General features: G+C 38.9%; 1 protein-coding gene across 3 annotated transcripts in view; it reads left to right on the top strand.

Annotated features, from left to right (window-relative positions):
* The window catches only part of vps13a (vacuolar protein sorting 13 homolog A), a 361,176-nt gene that overhangs the window by 178,243 nt on the left and 161,269 nt on the right, over positions 1 to 21,664 (top strand). For all 3 annotated transcript variants that reach the window (XR_009512162.1, XM_059969760.1, XM_059969759.1), the window contains exons 28-36: positions 5,888 to 5,947; positions 8,190 to 8,349; positions 9,805 to 9,918; positions 13,290 to 13,393; positions 13,620 to 13,787; positions 13,955 to 14,250; positions 17,706 to 17,853; positions 19,034 to 19,184; positions 20,231 to 20,355. Coding sequence is in view for 2 of the 3 variants with exons in the window: in XM_059969760.1 (XP_059825743.1) it covers positions 5,888 to 5,947; positions 8,190 to 8,349; positions 9,805 to 9,918; positions 13,290 to 13,393; positions 13,620 to 13,787; positions 13,955 to 14,250; positions 17,706 to 17,853; positions 19,034 to 19,184; positions 20,231 to 20,355 (1,326 nt within the window). In the remaining variant the exon portion in view is untranslated. The remainder of the gene's footprint in view (positions 1 to 5,887; positions 5,948 to 8,189; positions 8,350 to 9,804; positions 9,919 to 13,289; positions 13,394 to 13,619; positions 13,788 to 13,954; positions 14,251 to 17,705; positions 17,854 to 19,033; positions 19,185 to 20,230; positions 20,356 to 21,664) is intronic.

Raw genomic sequence — 21,664 nt, forward strand, 5'->3', positions numbered from 1 at the left:
GGGTTAAGTATGGGTTGGAGGGAAAAGACGACCTTATTGAAAAATAAGAGTCAAAGGGGACATGATAGGATGGATGTTGAGATATTGTCTTTATTTGTTTCTTACATCCTTTACATGCGTGAGGAGTAACAATCTTTACGTAATGTCTTCATTTCAATGTGCAAGGTACAGATGATAGTAATTTGTAATAAATAGTATGTACAGTAAGATATACAACAGAACAGTCGATAAAGATTAGAAATACAATTGCGTCAGCATGTATTAATCAGTCTGATGGCCTGGTGGAAAGAGCTATCCTGGAGTCTGTTGTTTCTGGCACCACTCTGCAGAGTCCTGTGATTGAGGGAAGTACAGTTCCCATACCAGGCAGTGATGCAGCCAGTCAGGATGCTCTCAATTGTGCCCCTGTAGAAAGTCTTTAGGATTTGGGGACTCGTGCCAAACAATTTCAACTATCTGAGGTGAAAGAGGCATTGTGCTTTTTTCACCACACAGCCGGTATGTACAGACCAAGTGAGATCCTTGGTGAGGTGTATACTGAGGAACCTGAAGATGTTCACCCTTTCAACCCCAGAACGGAGTCTGTCTCTGTTCCTCCTGTAGTCCATAAGTAGCTCCTTTGTTTTTACAACACTGAGGGAGGGGTTGTTTTCTTGACACCACTGTGTCAAAATAATGACTTCTCTGTAGGCTGCCTCATTGTTATTATTTGAGATAAGGCTAATCAATGTGGTATGTTACGTATTCAGGCAACAATAAATATATGAGTTTGGCAAGGGTTTCTTATAACAAACAACACTTTTATTAAACACAGAAAACAAACCCCCCAAAAGTAAACAAACACTACCGTAACCGGAAACAGCTGCTGAGCGGCTGTTCAAACAGTTCGTAAAGTGATATTCTAAAACAGTTCTTTAAAGTGGTATTCCAAAACAGTTCTTAAAGTGATATTGCCAAAAGTTCGATATGCTCACAGTCCATTTAAAAGGAGAGACTTTACAGGACGATTTAGGTTCTCTCTCACGTCGCTTGCTTCGATCCCGACGTCGAACTTCCCACGAAGAATTTACGAAACAGAACGGCTTAAAGGCACTGACCTTTCCTTCTCCACTACCTTCAATCCTTTCTAGGTAAACCTAGGGATTAGCACGAAGATAGTCAACGAAATCCTTCCAAATAAGGATCAAACAAAGGTCGCCCCCGTTTCACCGTAGAAAGCGATTCTCCTCGATCTTTAACTTCCAACCTTGAATCTTCACTCTCCTCTAATTCCCTCGAACTAACAGAATCATAAAGAACCTGTTGGCATTAACCTTTTAAACTTTAGGCATTAAATAAAAACTTCATCCTTCAACTAAACTGCGTCATCACTTCAAACACGCAGTGGCATGAAGTCAACTTGGCAAATCCAGCCACGAACTGCCCCTCCTCACAGGGTGGGGTCTACCTTTTATAACCTGTAAAAAAAAACCCGTCACATGATCTCTACTGGCGGGAAAATGACGTCATTCCACCATCACAAGACCATCACCTCAAGTCCAGTACAGCTTCAACCCCAGTCACATGACAAGGGCTCCACTGTCATGTGTCACGAGTACGTAACAGGTATCATCTGCAAATTTATTTAGCAGATTGGAGCTGTGGATGGTGACACAGTCATGGGTGTACAGAGAGTAAAGGAGGTGGCTTAGGACACAGCCCTGGGGAAGCTCCTGTGTTGTGGAGCAGAGGTGACTCACTCTTACCACCTGCTGTCGATCTGACAAGAAGTTCAGGATCCAGGTACACGAGGCAGGGTGAAGCTCGAGGTCTCTGAGCTTCTTGTCAAGCGTGGAGGGAATTATGGTGTTGAATGCTGAACTGTGGTCCAAGAACAGCATTCTCACATAAATATCCCTCCTCTCCAGGTGTGTAAGGACGGTGTGTAGAGATGTGGCTGTTGTGTCATCTATCAATCCGTTGTGTCGGCAGGCGAATTGTAGGGGTCCAGTGTGCATGGTAGCTTGCTAGAGATGTAGTTCTTGACCAGCCTCTCAAAGCATTTGGTTATTATTGAGGTGAGTGTGACAGGACGCCAGTCGTTCAAACATATTTCTTTGGTCTTTTTAGATACAGGGACAATGGTGGATGTTTTATAGAACATAGAACAGTACAGCACAGTACAGGCCTTTCGGCCCACAATGTTGTGCCGACCCTCAAACCCTGCCTCCCATATAACCCCCCCCACCTTAAATTCCTCCATAGTAGTCTCTTAAACTTCACTAGTGTATCTGCCTCCACCACTGACTCAGGCAGTGCATTCCATGCATCAACCACACTCTGAGTAAAAAAACCTTCCTCTAATATCCCCCTTGAACTTCCCTCCCCTTACCTTAAAGCCATGTCCTCTTGTATTGAGCAGTGGTGCCCTGGGGAAGAGGCACTGGCTGTCCACTCTGTCTATTCCTCTTAATATCTTGTACACCTCTATCATGTCTCCTCTCATCCTCCTTCTCTCCAAAGAGTAAAGCCCTAGCCTCCTTAATCTCTGATCATAATCCATACTCTCTAAACCAGGCAGCATCCTGGTAACATGAGTGAATCTGCAGATGCTGGAAATAAATAAATAAAAACACAAAATGCTGGTAGAACTCAGCAGGCCAGACAGCATCTATGAGAGGAGGCTGCATCCTGGTAAATCTCCTCTGTACCCTTTCCAATGCTTCCACATCCTTCCTATACTGAGGAGACCAGAAATGGACACAGTACTCCAAATGTGGCCTAACCAGAGTTTTATAAAGCTGCATCATTACATCGCGTCTCTTAAACTCTATCCCTTGCATACACTGTATAAGCTTTCTTAACTACCCTATCTACTTGTGAGGCAACATTAAGGGATCTGTGGACATGTACCTCTAGATCCCTCTGCTCCTCCACACTACCAAGTATCCTGCCATTTACTTTGTACTCTGCCTTGGAGTTTGTCCTTCCAAAGTGTACCACCTCACACTTCTCCGGGTTGAACTCCATCTGCCACCTCTCAGCCCACTTCTGCATCCTAACAATATCTCTCTGCAATCTTCGACAATCCTCTACACTATCTACAACACCATCAACCTTTGTGTCGTCTGCAAACTTGCCAACCCACCCTTCTAACCCCACATCCAGGTCGTTAATAAAAATCACATAAAGTAGAGGTCGCAGAACAGATCTCTGTGAGACACCACTAGTCACAACCCTCCAATCTGAATGCATTCCCTCCACCACGACCCTCTGCTTTCTGCAGGCAAATCAATTCTGAATCCACCTGGCCAAACTACCACGGATCCCATGCCTTCTGACTTTCTGAATAAGCCTACTGTGTGGAACCTTGTCAAATGCCTTACTAAAATCCATGTGGATCACATCCACTGCACTACCCTCATCTATATGCCTGGTCACCACCTCAGAGAACTCTGTCAGGCTTGTTAGGCGCAATATGCCCTTCACAAAGCCATGCTAACTGTCCCTGATCAGACCATGATTCTCTAAATGCCCATAGATCCCATCTCTAAGAATCTTTTCCAACAGCTTTCCCACCTCAGACATAAGGCTCACTGGTCTATAATTACCCGGACTATCCCTACTACCTTTTTTGAACAAGGGGACAACATTCGCCTCCCTCCAATCCTCCGGTACCATTCCCATGGACAACAAGGACATAAAGATCCTAGCCAGAGGCTCAGCAATCTCTTCCCCCCCTTCGTGGAACAGCCTGAGGAATATTCTGTCAGGCCCCAGGGACTTATCCGTCCTAATGTAATTTAACAACTCCAATACCTCCTCTCCCTTAATATCAACATGCTCCAGATCATCAACCTCACTCATATTGTCCTCACCGTCATCAAGTTCCCTCTCAGTGGTGAATACCAAAGAGAAGTATTCATTGAGGACCTCACTCACTTCCACAACCTCCAGGCACATCATCGCACCTTTATCTCTAATCAGTCCTACCTTCACTCCTGTCATCCTTTTCTTCTTCACATAATTGAAGAGTGCCTTGGGGTTTTCCTTTACCCTATTTGCCAAGGCCTTCTCATGCCCCGTTCTTGCTTTTCTCAGCCCCTTCTTAAGCTCCTTTCTTGCTACACTATATTCCTCAATAGACCCATCTGATCCTTGCTTCCTAAACCTCATGTATGCTGCCTTCTTCCACCTGACTAGATTTTCCACCTCACTTGTCACCCATGGTTCCTTCACCCTACCATTCTTTATCTTCCTCACCAGGACAAATTTATCCCTAACATCCTGCAAGAGATCCTTAAACATCGACCACGTGTCCATAGTACATTTCCCTGCAGAAACATCATCCCAATTCACACCCACAAGTTCTAGCCTTATAGCTTCATAAGTTGCCCTTGCCCAATTAAAAATTCTCCTGTCCCCCCTGATTCTATCCTTTTCCATGATAATGCTAAAGGCCAGGGAGCGGTGATCACTGTCCCCCAGATGCTCACCCACTGACAGATCTATGACCTGACCTGGTTTGTTACCTAACACTAGATCTAGTATGGCATTACCCCTAGTCGGCCTGTCAACATTCTGCGACAGGAATCCGTTCTGGATGCACTTAACAAACTCTGCCCCATCCAAACCCTTGGAACTGATCAGGTGCCAATCAATATTAAGGAAGTTAAAGTCACCCATGATAACAACCCTGTTATTTTTGCACCTTTCCAAAATCTGCCTCCCAATCTGCTCTTCGGTATCTCTGCTGCTACCAGGGGGCTTATAGAATACCCCCAATAGAGTAACTGCTCCCTTCCTGTTCCTGGCTTCCACCCATACTGACTCATACTGCTACACTACCCACCCTTTTTGAGGCTGTAATTGTATCCCTGACCAGTAATGTCACCCCTCCTCCCCTCCCCCCCCCCCATCCTTTTTAAAATGCTGAAATCCAGGAATATTGAGAATCTATTCCTGCCCTGGTTCCAGCCAAGTCTCCATAATGGCCACTACATCATAATTCCATGTATGTATCCAAGCTCTCAGTTCATCACCTTTGTTCCTGATGCTTTTTGCATTGAAGTACACACACTTTAGCCCTTCTACCTTACTACCTTTACACCCTTTATTCTGCTTCTCTTTCCTCAAAGCCTCTCTATATGTTAGATCTGGCTTTACTCCATGCACTTCTTTCACTGCTCTATCGCTCCAGGTCCCATCCCCCTTGAAAATTAGTTTGCAAGCAGAAGGGTACTCTACAGTGATTGATGGAGAGATTAAAAATGTCTACTCATGGCTGAGTCTTGATCAATGGGGCACAATTAGAAGAGGATGATAATTTAAAACTTATATGTAAGTGTTTCTTTTTGCAGAGGGTTTTAAGTTTCTCAAATTCTTTACCCCAGAGTGTTATGGAGGTGTAATCACATGGTAGAGAACAATAAAGGAATTGAGGGTTGTGGGGAAGCAGCATAAAAAAAGAGTTGAAGCCTGAGGCAGAAGATCAGTCATGATTATTATGAATGCTGAGGCAGTCTTGAGAACCAAGCTGCTTAATGTAACTCCTCTTGCCTATTGTGTTATAATCCTTTCTCCCCCTTTCCTTTTCATTCTCTGTGCCATTTAGGGTGATATTTGTCTAGGTGATGCTGGCAGATCTGCAAAAGCCAAGTGATTTGGCACAGCTTATTGGTGATGTGGGTGGTTTCATTCTGATAACAGTTCTGCCTCATTTATTAAATTAATATAGAATTAACAGATTCTTAAGAATTTCATCTCTAGTTTGTGCTTTGAGAAAATGTCAATGGTTGGTGCTTTCTGCATTCCTTTATTAATTAATGTAATTAATGTTTTGGAGTTGTATTGTGGCATCCTAAATGGTATAAATGAAAATAAAAGTAATTTAACATCAATATTTCAGGCTGACCGAAATGGACCAGAGTTCACAACCACCTACAACAATACAGAGCAACTCATCAAGGTAAATGTTCCACGGAAAACAGATCACTGGTTTCAATAATCACCATTACCTGGAATAGACAAAAGTGCTTTTTGGAGTGTGTTTGCTTTCAGCTACCAATTAAAAACATATAAAGTTGCACTTTTAGTTACCTCAAGAAATAGTAATGATTGCGATTTTGTTTGGGTTCAAGGCTTCAAAGGATATTATTCTTATGTTGTTTGTCTTTTTTCTCATATTTGCTTCATTTGGTTAAGAACCATATCAACTTTGAAAATATGACATGGATCAGTACTGTTAAGACTATTAAGTAGTTCCCTAGTATGAAATATTTGACTTGACCTGACAGTCTGCTTTGTTTTTATCTTGCACCTTATGGTTTACCTGCCCTGCACTTTCTCTGTAGTTATTAAGCTTTGTTCTGCATTGTTATTGTTTTATCTTGTTCCAGCTCAGTGCACTGTGCAATGATTTGAAGTGTATGAATATTATATAAGGCAAGCTTTTCACTGTAGCTTGGTACATGTGACAATAATAAAAACAATATCAGCCTTTTGACTCCAGTATCTGTGCTAACCATAATAACATATTAAATTAATCCTTCTGCATGCACATAATTCATATCCCTCCATTCCCTGCATATTCATACATCTAAAAGCAGGAACTGTGATAAAATATGCTGGAAAGTGAAGATGCCTAAGTTAGATATTAGTTAAATAAGTTAAATACGAAGTTAAATATTATGATCATAATAAGCAGGAACTGTGATAAAATATGCTGGAAAGTGAAGATGCCTAAGTTAAATATTAGTTAAATAAGTTAAATACGAAGTTAAATATTATGATCATTTCTGCTACAAGTCCAGACAAACTGGGCTGGCAGTTCGTTTATATATACTGTGGATTGTGTTTTTCTTTCAGTTTTAATCATGAATTTCATGCAGGTTTTAGTATTATACTGTCTGGTTGGCATGTGTGAGATGAATTAAGGTATGTTTATGGTACATGTAAAATATGTCGTAGCATTACAAGGAGTTTCCTTTCACTGCTTCCTTTCCCCACATCTTCAAAAATGGATCAGAGATGGATCCACTGTTAGTGATTGATTTGGAGGAGCTCATTGGGGAAATAAAATACAGTATGTGAGAAGATGATCAGAAGGGAATCCTTATGTTAGGGTGTTGATTACATTTTAATATAATATATACATCCTAATGAGCTTCTGTTTCTTCATGGTTGCATGTTCATCTTTCTTAACCTAGTGACCACTTGCACTGCCCTTTCCAGCAGCAGAGGAAAAATGGGGAGCAAAAAATGATATGAAGACAGACCTTTTCTGGTTGTTGTGTCAGTGAGACCAACTATCTTGGGGACTTCAAGGCAAAGTTTGAGCTAAACTGTCAATGTTCTCTTTGTGAAGCAATGCATGATTTCTTGCAGCAAGACAAATATATGTTGCAAATACTATTTGTGCTACACAAATACTAAGAATAAGTATTCAATCATCGGTCTCTACAGAATACATTTGAGATACTTTCATGCATTGTTTTAATCTGGGCAGAAATTGGCCAGCTTTTTCTTAATCGAAGTTGTGTTTTTTACTTGTAGCATAAAATTCAAATCTGTCTAAATTGAAGATGTATGGGGGCATGGTTGCTGCAACTACAGGATACTAGGATATCTTCAAAGTGTTACTGTGCAGGTTTTAATCAAACTACAGTCCATAAAGCTACACTCAGGTCTCAGAAGATTTGATAGTGCATTTATAGAGATGCTCCTGCTCTCAGAACATTAGGCTGCTGAGCTAACCTGAATATATAATGATTGCCGTAATTTGCCAAAGTAAGGGGGCAGAATGACTGAAACATGGATCTCACTTCATCTGACTAGTTATAGTAGAACTTCACCTGAAGCCTACATTTGATCTGAGCTCCCATTGATGGTACGTCTTGGATTAATATTTCTATACCATATTTTATGGTGCAAAAATGCATAGTATTTACCTATGCGTGGTTGGGAATTTCATGAGCTTCACTATCTGCTTAGCTATATGATATTTTTTTCAAGAATTTGTGGAATGCAGTTTAACAAGCTTTGATATTTTCTGTACAAAAATGTTATAACAAGCATCGATGAACACTGTTAGAATTAAATTTGTTTGGGGATGAGTCATGTTTTAAAGTTTACTTTTTTCCATCTATACAGTAGAGTGGACTTAGAAAATTAAAATTGGAATTGTCCTTTGTTATTATGTTTTATTTTAGGCAAACATTTCTTCTCTGGATGTCCATTTACACACTGAAGCACTGCTGAATTCTGTTAATTTCCTGAAGAGTCTTGTACCACATTCTGAAAGCAAGGTCAGTTCAGATGAACAAGTCCCTGCCATTGAGGAGAAAAAGGCCTTCACAAAGAAAAAATCATGTAAGAAATGGTCATTTGCTTTTAATTTTTGCTGAAGGACATATCTCTACTTTGTTTCTACTTGGTCTACAGTCTTCTGTGCCAACTTGATTCAAATGCTCAATTTGACACTTTTTAAACGCTATCAGTAACCCAGCTACCGGTAATATATCAGGCAGTTCATACCAGTATCTATGCCCTCTATGGATAAGGAAGGTCTCTCTGATAAAACTAGACATAGGTTTAGGATAAGGAAGAAGAGATTTGGAGAGGATATGATGGAACCAAATATAATGCAATTACAAGTGACTCCACTTTTCCTTGTACTCTTGGATCAAATCATAACAAGGCATTGTAGTTCAGCTCAACAAGAATGGGAGAAGTCTTAGATTTGGAGGGAATATATAAGCAGGAATTACAGCACAGAAAAGTGGCAGTTTTTAAATGAACTAATTATTTGAGGATGAAAGATGGCAGACCAGCCACTATAACATTGAAGTGGTCACATTTGGAATTGAGAAAGTAGTGAAGATTTCAATAGTAGATAAACTGATGTCAGTGTTATAGGGGTCATTTTCATAATAGAGAACATAAATAATATAAAACAATAAAAACAAGAATGCTTAACTTCCATGGGGAACTCAGAAGATACTGGGATGGGAATTGATGCTTTTCAGGGAGTTAAGGCTATAGTTCAGGTGAGTAAAAGTGATCCCATTGAGCTATCAAAGGAACTGAACTGTTCGCAGAGGTTATGGTAGTTATCCATGTGAAGCATTTGAGCATTTTTAACAAAGCTTGAGAACAATTTTCAATGAATTTCTGATACAAAGAAATAACGATTAAAATTAATGTTGGAGATGGGCTTGTCCAAGGTTAGTTGGGTGCCTCTAGAGCCAATGAGAGCATTCATAACTAAAATAAGATCTTCTGAAATACTGACAATTTAAATTTCTTTTAGTTTACCAGCTACTAGGCATAAATGAGTTATCAGCTAAAACTGTGCCTTGCTGTACTTAGATCAAAGAGAAGTAAAATTGGAAATTGATTGTAACTATTATAATTTGGTTCATTTTGAATGATTCTGTTACGTGTATTTTATTCTATCGTTGATTGCTTCCTGTATTCCAGAAAGCATCTCGGAGAAAAATAATATTTTTCTTGTCTCTGGTCTTTGTTACGGTTTCAAAATTATATTTTCCAAGAAGCCACATCCACGCACTGAAGATTTATGTAAAAATGATCTTGTCTCACAAGATTTCAACTCCCTTAGTTTGATAAATGTGGCACAAATATATCTTCTCATTATATCCCATCCTCCATTTGAGATTATAATTACCAGTTGCTCTTCATTCAGTTGATCTTATTTTTTTGTTGTCATTGTACCCAAGTTACTTCTAGGTTATGTTTTGAATTTCTTTTTGTTCTGAATTGTTTATATTGTATTCTGCTACTTATGTTCTGCTTTTTTTGCAGCTTCTAAAAAATCAACATATGATATGATCAACATTCATAGTTATGCAGAATTGGCACTTCTGAAGATTTTCATCAGTGATCAAAGGAAAAGAATTGCAGAAGTAAGCATTGAAGGTAAGTAACCTTGATAACATTTTCATGATAAATACAGATAATATATTTAGAGTTGTAAGAGGTAAATTAGATTTCCTTTAAGGTTCAATGCAAAGTCCATAGTGTGTTGTAACTTATATTTAACATATTTGTTGGTTTAGAATTTTAAGACTCAGTTGCAGCTTTTGGATATTGATATCTAGTAGGAATCTAGGAAAAATAATTATTACAAATAAACTTCTTAAGGGACTTTAATGAGTGAATGGAAATATCAGAACACAAGTGATCATAGTGGGAAATTAATGATTTTTCTGCTGTTTTCATTCATCAGGTGCAGAGGAGTGCAGATGGGGTGTAGCAGAGGTCAAGGGCTTAATTAAAGATCTCTAAAGTCCTTCAAAAATGTGCCTTTAATTCGGCCTTCTCCAACAAATATCATTGTTTTGTTCTACTAGTTTGTTGTCTGCTTCTGAAGTGTGCTCCTATACATTTAAGTTGTTTTGTAGTGCCTTATTCTAAAATCTACTTAATTGTTAATGCAGGTTCAAATGTATTGTACTGAGCATTCATATGCAGGGTATAAGTGCCATGAAAATTAGCCTTTTGCAACAGCAGCACAGTAAATTACACACATAATAAACAAATTAGCAAACACTGAAATTGTATAAACTTGTACAATAAAATAAGCATAATGAAACAGTGCAATTTGAGGGAAACCAAAAAAAAACCATTGTCCAAGGTAGTATTACTGTTTTTCGAGTAGCACTGGGGAAGAACTATGCTTTGTGGATCTTCAGGCTCCTGTCCTTGTCTCCTGGCAAATGGCAGCATTGAGAAGAGGGCATGGGTCAAATAGTGGGGTCTATAATGATTGATATCACCTTTCTTTGACATTGTCTCTTGGTAATGTCCTTGATGGAGAGCTGTACCTATGATACAACTGGCTGAGTCCACCACTCTGTAGCCTCTTCTGTTCCTGCACATTGGAATTTCTATATCAGGTTGTAATGCAACCAGTCAGAATGCTTTCCACTGTACACCTGTAGAGGTTTGGTAGTGTCTTTATCCATGCCAGATCTCCCTAAACTGTTCAGAATGTAGAGGTACTAGCATGCTCCCTTCATGATTTGTGCCCAATGATGCAAATCCTGCTCAATTTACATTGTATATTCAGGCAATAGAATGGAATTTAGGTCCGTGGAAGTTGTAGTTAGTTCTCAAATGGACTCAGATTATCTACATGGGCACAACTCTCGCCACCATGAAGGACATTTCCAAGAGATGGTGCCTCAAGAAGGAGGCGCCCATTATTAAGATCCTTCACGATCTGCACCATGCCCTCTTCTTAATACTTTTGTCAAGGAGGTCGTACGGAAGTTTGAAGACCCACACTGAACAATTCAGGATCCACTTCTGCAGCAGATTTATGAGTGGTTCATGAACATGACCTCATTATTCCTTTGTCTTTGCACTGTACTGCTGTCACAGAACAAATTTCAGTGATTCTAATTCATGGTGTTACGTACCCCGTAACTGGGTGTCTTACCAGCAAAGATAGAAGTGTCCGTTGGAGTCTGGTGATACTATTTTCAACAAAATTGATTAGCAGAAATATTCAAAATAATATCAATGCGAATATACAGAGAATATACGTTAGCAATACTAAACCTAAAAGTGCAGGTATAATAATAATAACAAAACAAGCTCTATCATTGTCTAGGGGATAATGAATTGTCAGATGAAAATATAAAGTTCAGTTCAGTTCATGCAGGCTGCGGTAGTTGTTGGTCATTGTGTTTCAGTTGTTGGAGAGAGAGAGAAAACGTGTAAGCAGTAACAGCTATTGTCTTGCCAACCTTCCTTTACGATTTTGATCTGTTGATGCATTGTTGTTGTGGCCATTCAGGTATGACCCCCGCCATCCTTTAGCTAGACTGTTCTTCTGTGGTGGACTCGTCACCCAGGCAGGGGTGGACACACACACAAGCCCCCCACCGGCCTCGCTATAAAACACAGAGTTAAAATTTACCGACCCTTCGTTTGGTCTTCGATGTCCCACCGTCTCGTGGGTTTCTGATGCTCACTAGCTTTTCTCCTGGTGTGTCTGAGGGGTGTTACCCCAGACCTCACTTATATTCCCACTCACGGGGTCTCAGGTGTCAATCAGGTTGGGATGATGTAACCCATCAAACCAGCCCACTCTGGTTGACCCCTGAGGGGTTTAAATGAATAGAACAGTACCAAGTAAACAATCCTTTTCCAAAAGACAATAGCAGTAATCAATGGTTCTGCTCCTCTTTTGTTAGTAGGAGCCATTCCACCATGGGGTACCTTTTAGCTGTGTCTCTCTCTCATTCTCTTTCATGAGCTGTTATCAATAACAACTGCCCTGGCAGATTTCCTTTTGTCTCTCTTACTTCCTTGTTAGCTGCATTGAAATAGTAGCCATTTGCGATTCTCCAAAAAGGGGGTGGGGGGGGCATGGGCTGCTCTGTACTCTTCTGCCCATCAGAGTTGTTCATCCTTCGTAACAATGGGAATTTAACCAGATTAGGCATACAAATGCAATAGTCACAAATCCCATATCTTTATAATCATCTAGCTGGACAATGCTGCTTATTTAGTCTTAGCTCAAATTTTAGAGCTTCAGTGTTAAGATTAACACACTCAGTGCTGGAGGATTAATGGGAGGGAAATGGACAGTTACTGTTTTGTGTTGAGACCCTTCTTTTGGACTAAAAAGATAGAAGGGAGATGGCCAGTATTGAAAGTTGTTCCAAGGGAGGTGAGGTTGGAGCAAAAGCTGCTGGGTAATAGATGAATCCAGGTGAGGGGAGAAGATAGGCCCCTGCAAGAAGGAGAAAATGGGATTGCTTTAAGAGGTGGGAGGTGATAGGTGGAAAATGGAACATATTAAGAGAGGACAGTGGACCATGGAATAAAGGGAAGGAGATGAGGGGAACCAAAAGGAGAAATGTGTTGGTGATTGACAAATAAAAGGCACCAGTAGGATATGGGAAGATGAAGGGGGGTATTTAACAGAAATTAGAGAAGTCAATTAATATTCATGTCATCACGTCAAAAGCAACTAAAGGGCAATATAAAGTACTATTACTTTAATCTGCATCTAGCCTGAACTTGGCAGTAAAGGAGACTGTGGACAGATGTGTTGATGTGGGAATGGAAAGTGGAATTAAAATGTATGACTACTGGGAGATCCTGGCTGTTACAGCAACTGGAGTGCAGGGCGCATGGATATTAACTTCATGGATAAGGAAACATCCTAATCAATTCTTCTCTCATTCCCAGATATTAATGAGTGTATCTATTGTGTGAAAAATAATTTACCATTTTCACTTAATCTTGTAAAAATTTTAAATGTGCTTGGGTAGGTCTTGATGCTGTGGTGGTTTTGAGGAAGGGATCTACTGAAGTAACAACGAAACTAAAGAATATTGTAGTTTTGGATGCTGAAGAAAATGCACCATACAAGAAGGTATTTCAAAATGCTCTGTATTAAACTGTTTGTTAACTTTGCTATTGAAAGACCAGACAGCTATGTTATGCATCCATTTATCGATTTTGAACACTGGATCATGTTTGTTTAAAAGAATAGGATGGACAGTTTTTGGGGTCTTAACTAGTTGGGCTATTTTGACACTTTTCCTAATACTACAAATCTTTCTTAATACCACTTACTTTAATTTTTATTTAATTTTAAGGCTGTATCCCTTACTGGAAAAGAGGTCTTCAGCTTTAAAATGACTTCTTACGTGGATGCTACAGAAGGTGCTGCCTATACTGATCTGAATGTGGTTGATAATTCTATTAAATTGACAGTTGGCTGTATTCAGGTCATCTTTGTGAAAAAATTTGTTTCTTCATTATTGGTAAGGAAGTTCTGTGTTTATTAAAAGCTATATAGAATTCTGTTGTGCACCATTTTCATTGTTTTAAACCATCTTGTTTTCATTGAAAGTGTGTATCATTTGAATCTTTTTGTATTATGCATGTTGTTTCTGCTGTTGACAATATATTGCACTTTTCTTTTGAAAAGGCTTTCATGAATACATTCCAAACTGCCAGGGAAGCTGTGACTGAGGCAACTGTCCAAGCTGCTTCTGGAGTGAAGGATCTTGCAGAACGGAGCACCAGAATGTCACTGGATATTCAAATCAATGCACCTGTAGTTGTTGTTCCGCAGTCTCCTATTTCTGAAAATGTTGTTGTTGCAGATTTTGGTGTTATTATTATACAGAACAATTTCTCAATGATTAAACAAAAAGCTCACAACAATTTGCCACCAATCATTGATTCCATGAAAATATGGCTACGTGAGCTGAAATTATACAGGTACAGATTTATAGAATATTTCAAGTATATCATACAATCACTACCTCCCTGTCATAATTATCATTAATATGTCATTTCTCCTTTTATTTCTTTACTTGTACATCAAACAATTACAATTATTTATGTTTACATTTCTTTGAGATGCAAAATTGCTAATATCCAATGAAATATTTTTGTTTTATTATCACAGTTACATTATTATATTACAATATCATCAGAACCCTTTTGATGTTTCATTTATGTCCCCTCTAGGTCTTCTAAATTCTACCAGATGCAACTCTAGACTATTCAAACTTTTGTCACAATACTGCTTGTCTATTCCCAAGTATCAGTCTCATAAACCTAATGTGGACTGTTTTTATTGCTTCCCTGCACAAAGAGATCAATGCTCAAAGACATGGTCTCTCTAATCCCTACGTAATGTGCATGACCTTCCTATTTTTATATTGCATGAGCAGAAGCATTCTGTTCTCAATTATTTATTGTACCTGCTTTTGTGTATCATGCATTAGGATACCCAGACTACAACAGAGCTAATATACAATTTTTTCCTGCCAAAACAGGTATTTTCACTTTTTACTAGATTTTTGCTCATAGACTTTCCCTGTTTCTGTTCCTTTATAGCTTACTTTCATCCTCCTTCCAAGCTTTTTTTTTCCCATTTATCTTTCTGTTATTAAATTTAGCAATTATACCTTTTGGTATCTTCAAGCAGTTTCTATAAATTGTATAATGTTGAGGCCCCAGTACCAGTCACTGTGGTGTACCATTTATGAAATCTTTCTCACTGCTTTGACAGATGTATTTCTGCCCACTGTTTCATACCTGACCAATGTTCAATTTATGCCAGTATATTAGCATTTATGTTTACATTGGCAGACCATGTCTTGAAACTGATACCTTATTTTCCTTTTCTTTTTTCAATCTTTTTATTGAATTAAAAAAAAGTGTGTATGCAAACAGGAGGAGAGTATCACTGGTATATATGTCAATAGCAGCACATACAGAAGGTAAAATAAACAACATCAGAATCACACATAGTGTTGATCTACAAAGTATGAATTTGATATAGAATGTATAATTCTCCTCTTATCAATTTATGAAGAAAGGAAGGACTATTAGAAATTCTTATATAAAAGAGGGGAAAAAAGAACACTATTCTAAACAGAAAAAAGAGGACTGGTCAGTCCATCCTGAGAGAAAAACCAAGAGAAGAGAGACTCTGATCAAATCCAAGGTTCTGAAAAAATAGCCTGAAGAGAATCAGCTCAAAAATCAGATCATATGAAAATATTGAATAAAAGGTCACCAGATTTCTTCAAATTTAAAGGATGTATTCAATGTTCAACTTCTTATTTTCTCTAGACTTAAACAGGACATGATCGAGGAAAGCCAGTAAAAGGTGGTAGGAGGGTTAAGGTCCTTCCATTTAAGTAAAATGGTTTTCCTAGCCAATAAGATTGAAAAGGCTATCATCCGCTGAGCGGAGGCAAGAGTATATCCTGCTTCCAATGGAATAATTCCAAAAGTAGGATATCTTACTTTCCACAATGATCTTTGTAACACCTTATCAAGTACCTTTTAAATATTGTGCACTCTTAGGTTCTCTTCCTTTCACAGTACGTGGAACTAGTTCAAAGAATTTCTGTAAAACAAGCATAATTTCTGTTAACAGCCTGACTTTGTCTGGTTATTTTAAGTTTTATTCTGAGGTGCAATGCTCTACAATATGTTGTCATGTTGCAGCATTTTGTTAACAGTCACCATTTCAGGCCCAAAATGTCGATTCTCTACTCTTTTCCATAAATGCTGCTTGACCTGCTGAGTCCTCCAGTATTTTGTGTATGGAACTCCTGTTTTATATTTGTTTTATCATGCAACTTGTAATTGGCAAGATTTTGGCTTTCATTTTATAGAAAATATTGAAAATAAATTTCTCTTGAGTGGATAAGCTTGACTGTGCCTTAGATACTGTCATAAAATGATTAGGATTGCATTGAATTCTCTAGTTTTGTAGTATCATATTGGGTGAAAATAGATTTGCATTTCTAAATGCCTATTCTGCACTAACTACTGCCCATCCGTCCTTTGTTTAGACAATTACTTCTGCTTTTACACAGAAACATTGAAAACCTACAGCACATTTCAGGCCCTTCAGCCCACAAAGTTATGCCAAACATGTCCCGACCTTAGAAATTACTAGGGTTACCCATAGCCTTCTATTTTTTCTAAGCCGCATGTACCTATCCAAAAGTCTCTTAAAAGACCCTATCGTATCCGCCTCAACCACTGTTGCTGGCAGCCCATTCCACACACTCACCACTCTCTGAATTAAAAAAAACGACAACTTACCCCGATGTCTCCTTTCTACCTACTCCCAAGCACCTTAAACCTGTGCCATCTTGTGGCAGCCATTTCAGCTCTGGGGGAAAAAACCTCTGACTACCCACACGACCAATGCCTCTCATCATCTTATACATCCCTATCAGGTCACCTGTCATCCTCCGTCGCTCCAAGGAGAAAAGGCTGAGTTCACTCTACCTATTTTCATAAGGCATGTTCCTCAATCTAGGCAACGTCCTTGTAAATCTCCTCTGCACCCTTTCTATGGTTTCCACATCCTTCCTGTAGTGAGGCAACCAGAACTGAGCACAGTGGGGTCTGACCAGGTTCCCATTTAGCTGCAACATTACCTCTCAGCTCCTAAATTCAATTCCACGATTGATGAAGGCCAATACACCGTATGCCACTTTAACCACCGAGTCAACCTGTGCAGCTGCTTTGAGCATCCTATGGACTTGGACCCCAAGATCCCTTTGATCCTTCACACTGCTAAGAGTCATACCACTAATACTATATTCTGCCATCATATTTGACCTACCAAAATGAACCACTTCACACTAATCTGGATTGAACTCCATCTGCCACCTCTCAGCCCAGTTTTGCATCCTATCAGTGTCCCGCTGTAACCTCTGACAGCCCTCCACACTATCCACAACACCCCCAACCTTTGTGTCATCAGCAAACTTGCTAACACATCCCTCCACTTCCTCATCCAAGTCATTTGTAAAAATCACGAAGCGTAAGGGTCCCAGAACAGATCCCTGAGGCACACCACTGGTCACTGACCTCCATGCAGAATATGAGCCATCTACAATCACTCTTTGCTTTCTGTGGGCAAGACAGTTCTGGATCCACAAAGCAACGTCCCCTTGGATCCCATGTCTCTGACTAGCCTAACTTTAAATTAAGCAATATACTTTAGGAACTGGAATTGTTACTGTGGCTTACCTTGGTTGAAGTCGATATGGAATAGGTTAATTCATGGATGTCATGGGAAGATTTATGATATGCAGGATATCTAAAGATAAATGCATGCTACTAATGTATTCTGTTACATAATTTTAAGAGCAGGCTGGTTTCATTTCTCTTTCTGAACATTCCAAATTTATCAGGACAATGTATGTGGATGGGATTTTTCTCTCTGAAATTTCATTGCTTCGGCCTGTTAACCTGGAGGTTGTTGTTGACCGTAACTTAGCTGCAGCTTGGTACCATGAAATTCCAGATATTAAAATTCTTGGAATCTTAAAACCTCTGCATGTAAGTATATTTATATTGAAATGTTTAGCTAGATTTTACAATGTAATACAAATTACCAGCAGTCTGAAAATATGAATTCATTTCTATTTTTATATTAAATTATTTTCTTAGTCACCTAATACACAGCTAGACATTTTCATCGTTGATGTGCTTTGCGATTTGATTCTACAACACTAATTTTATTTTCCACGCAGCCTTACTTTTGGAGAACAGCATAGTGCAATTTTCTAATGCAAATACGAGGAAATCTGTAGATGCTGGAAATTCAAGCAACACATACAAAATGCTGGTGGAACGCAGCAGGCCACACATTTTAATTCCACGTTCCATTGCCATTCTGATATGACAGTCCATGGCCGCCTCTACTGTCAAGATGAAGCCACACTCAGGTTGGAGGAACAACACATTATATTCCGTCTGGGTAGCCTCCAACCTGATGGCATGAACATTGATTTCTCTAACTTCTGTTAATGCCCCTCCTCCTCTTCTTACCCCATCCCTTATTTTTTATTCCCCCCTTTTTTCTGTCTTTTTTTTACCTTCTGTCCCTCACAATCACTCCTTGCTTACTCTCCATCTTCCTCTAGTTCTCCCCCCTCCCCCTTTCTTTCTCCCTAGGCCTCCTGTCCCATGATCCTCTCCCTTCTCCAGCTCTGTATCCCTTTTGCCAATTAACTTTCCAGCTCTTAGCTTCATCCCTCCCCCTGCTGTCTTCTCCTATCATTTCAGATCTCCCCCTCCCCCCCCCGACTCTTCTTTCTGTTAGTCCTGACGAAGGGTCTTGGCCCGAAACGTTGACTGTACTTCCTATAGATGCTGTCTGGCCTGCTACGTTCCACCAGCATTTTGTGTGTTGCTAGTGCAATTTTCTTATAGATTTTGCCCTAAAGTAATCACTTAAAGAAAGTTATCATTTTACAACTTTTGTAAAATGACAACTCAACATATCAAAATTATATATGAACGATACTGATTTAGATGCACATTTTCTTTAAGAAAATTAGTAATATGTATGTTTTAAAACAAAATATCACTACTCATTTTATTCTGCGCATAAATGAGGTATGAGTATTGTCTTTCTATTGAAGGAATAGTTTAACAATACTCTTAGGCAATTTGCCCTTTGTAAATAACGTATATTTGGAAGAAAGAACAGCAAATATTTTATATATTTTCATAGGTTGTACTCAGCCAAGAAGATCTGGTCATTATTTTGAAAACTCTCAATGAAAATTTGGGTGATAATTCAGTTGACTCTGTGGCTGCACAGAGTGATAAAAAGAGAGATCATTCAGGCACTGAGAAAGGAAATCCTTCACAAAATTCTGCAGGTTGGTTATTTATTATTGTGTTGCTGTTGAAGTAGCTCTTCAGTTTTTTTTGATTGAACCTTGATTAGAACCCTCGGATAGAATTGCTGGCATTTTCCAACAGTTATCTACCAAACACCAGAAATAGGTAATAATTTAGCATCTGTAATAGAAAAGTTAGTTAATGATTCACCACATTTACTTTTGTTCCATATGATCTTTATATCATGATATTTTAATTGCTTTATCCTTATGTGTTCCCCTTATTAGAACTTGTATACCTATAGACTTAGAAATTACCACATTTGTACTGGTTTAAACCACCTGCTTGAGATAAAAAGAGATGATTTTACTCAGTTAAATTACAAATAATGTACTAAAATAGGTCAATTGAAATAGCTTTGGATCCAATTGTTCCTCAGTTCTCTAAACCATAGCTGATACAATGAATATCCCTAACTAACCAGGGATTGAGTAAAATCTATGAATCATTACTTGTGCCCAACTCATAAACCCTTGCTGATGGATCTCTTGTATTTTAAAGATTATTTTCTTTTATCTTGTGAGTTCTTGGGACTTTCTTACAGAACAATGTTAAATTATTTTAATAACCTACAGTACATACCATCTATAAATTATAACTAAATCCTTCATTTGGACTCTTCCTTTAATTCTCAAAGTCAAGAGTGGGGTTCTTTTTAACCAACAGAACAAATGTAGAAATGTGAATTCTAAATTGGCACAGCATTCAATAAATAGAACTAATCATTCTCACAACAAAAGTTACAATCTAAGCTCTAGACTTTTGCTCAATCTCGTTGTAAAGCGTGAAGGATGCTAAAATAATTTATGGGAGACTGCTCCAAGAACATCACTATCCTCAAAGATGGCAAGGGCCAGCAAATGAGTGCTGAGGACAAGGGTATTGAATTTGTGATATTTAGCCATAATTGCTCAGCATCTAAGCTTTTTCTTGTGATCCCTAACTAATTTACTTCTAATTGGAGCTATCAGACTGCAATGGAAAGCCAAAGCAATATGTGCTGTCACAATTATTTTTCTCCTAGGAAGAACTGTGGTAACTGCTGCTGTTGTGGAAACACAAAAACCTGTGAAACTTAAGACAACATTGAAGTTGGACTTTAGTTTGGATGAGCTTTCTTTAATCCTCTACAGTCAACCTTCAAACCCGGTACTACATTTTTTTTTGTATTGGCAATACCTTAATGTCTGCAAATTTAAAAAAAAAATCTGTCCATATATTCCTGAATTTATTGAATGGTTACAGTCTTGGAATGCAATTTGTGAACAAATTGCATACTTATCATAAACAAAATAAAATTTAGTTTTTAAATAATCTCATAGTTTGTAAAGTAATGGTTTTATGTCTCCTGTTAAATAGTTACTTAAAAGATGTGTTATTACAGATTTGATTTGTTGTGATCAGTAATTAACAATTAAGGCTTCAGCATCTGGAGCTGGAAAAACTTTAACGTAACACTGTCCTAAATATTGTAGCTAAGTGCCAAATATTAAGAGTTCTTTGGTGTAGGTGATGGTGTACTTTTAAGACCCTCTGAGTTGCAGAGAAAAAATAGGCATTTTCCCTTGCTTGTAGCTTATACCATAGAACATTGAATATTACAGCACCATTTAAGATCTTCAGCCCACAACATTGTGTCAACATTTTAACCTTCTCTTAAGATCAATCTAACCCTTCCTTCCCACAAAGCTCTCCATTTTTATTTATCACCCATGAAGGGAGTCTCTTAAATGTCGGTAATATATCTGGTGTATCTGCATCAACCACCGCTCCTGGCAGCGTGTTCCGTGTATTCCTCACTCTGTATTAACAAAAAATTAATTCCGGCATCACACTCTCCATGCTTTGATCACCTTAAACTTAACCCCTTTGCATTAGCCATTTCCCTCTGGAAAAGGGTGAAAGGGTAACCAGAATAGGGAAAGGATAAAGAGGAACTACTGGAAGTTGAAGAAATCAATGGTCATTCCATCAAATGGAAATAAGGTGTTGCGGTAGTAGACCATTGACAGATGTGTCAGATTGGGGGACTGGAAAATGAATTACAATGGATAACCACCAGGAGATCCTCCTTCTCTTTGATCTAAGAAAAAAGCTAGGAACTGTTAAGCGTGATTTCACTTTCCTTTACTGATTTTAAAACGACAGTATTTGACAAAGCTGCCACCCCACCCTCCTCCCCAAACTGTGTCAGGTCTCACTGATGTAGCAAAGGCCACACTAGGCACTCCAGATGTATTAGGTGACCTTAATAGACTCGCAGGCAAAATGTTACCTCACATGGGAGGAAGAATTGTTTGAGGCCCTGAATAGTGGTGAAGGAGGAGGTGTAAGGGTAGGTGCAGTGCCTGTCACAGTTTCAGGGATACATGCCAGGAGAGAGAGCAGTGAGAAGGGACAAATGGATGAGAGAGTCATGTAGCAGGTAAATCCTTATGGAAAGTGGAGGTGGGGGGGG

This window comes from Hypanus sabinus, chromosome 5 (assembly GCF_030144855.1).
Source record: "Hypanus sabinus isolate sHypSab1 chromosome 5, sHypSab1.hap1, whole genome shotgun sequence".
NCBI lineage: Eukaryota > Metazoa > Chordata > Chondrichthyes > Myliobatiformes > Dasyatidae > Hypanus > Hypanus sabinus.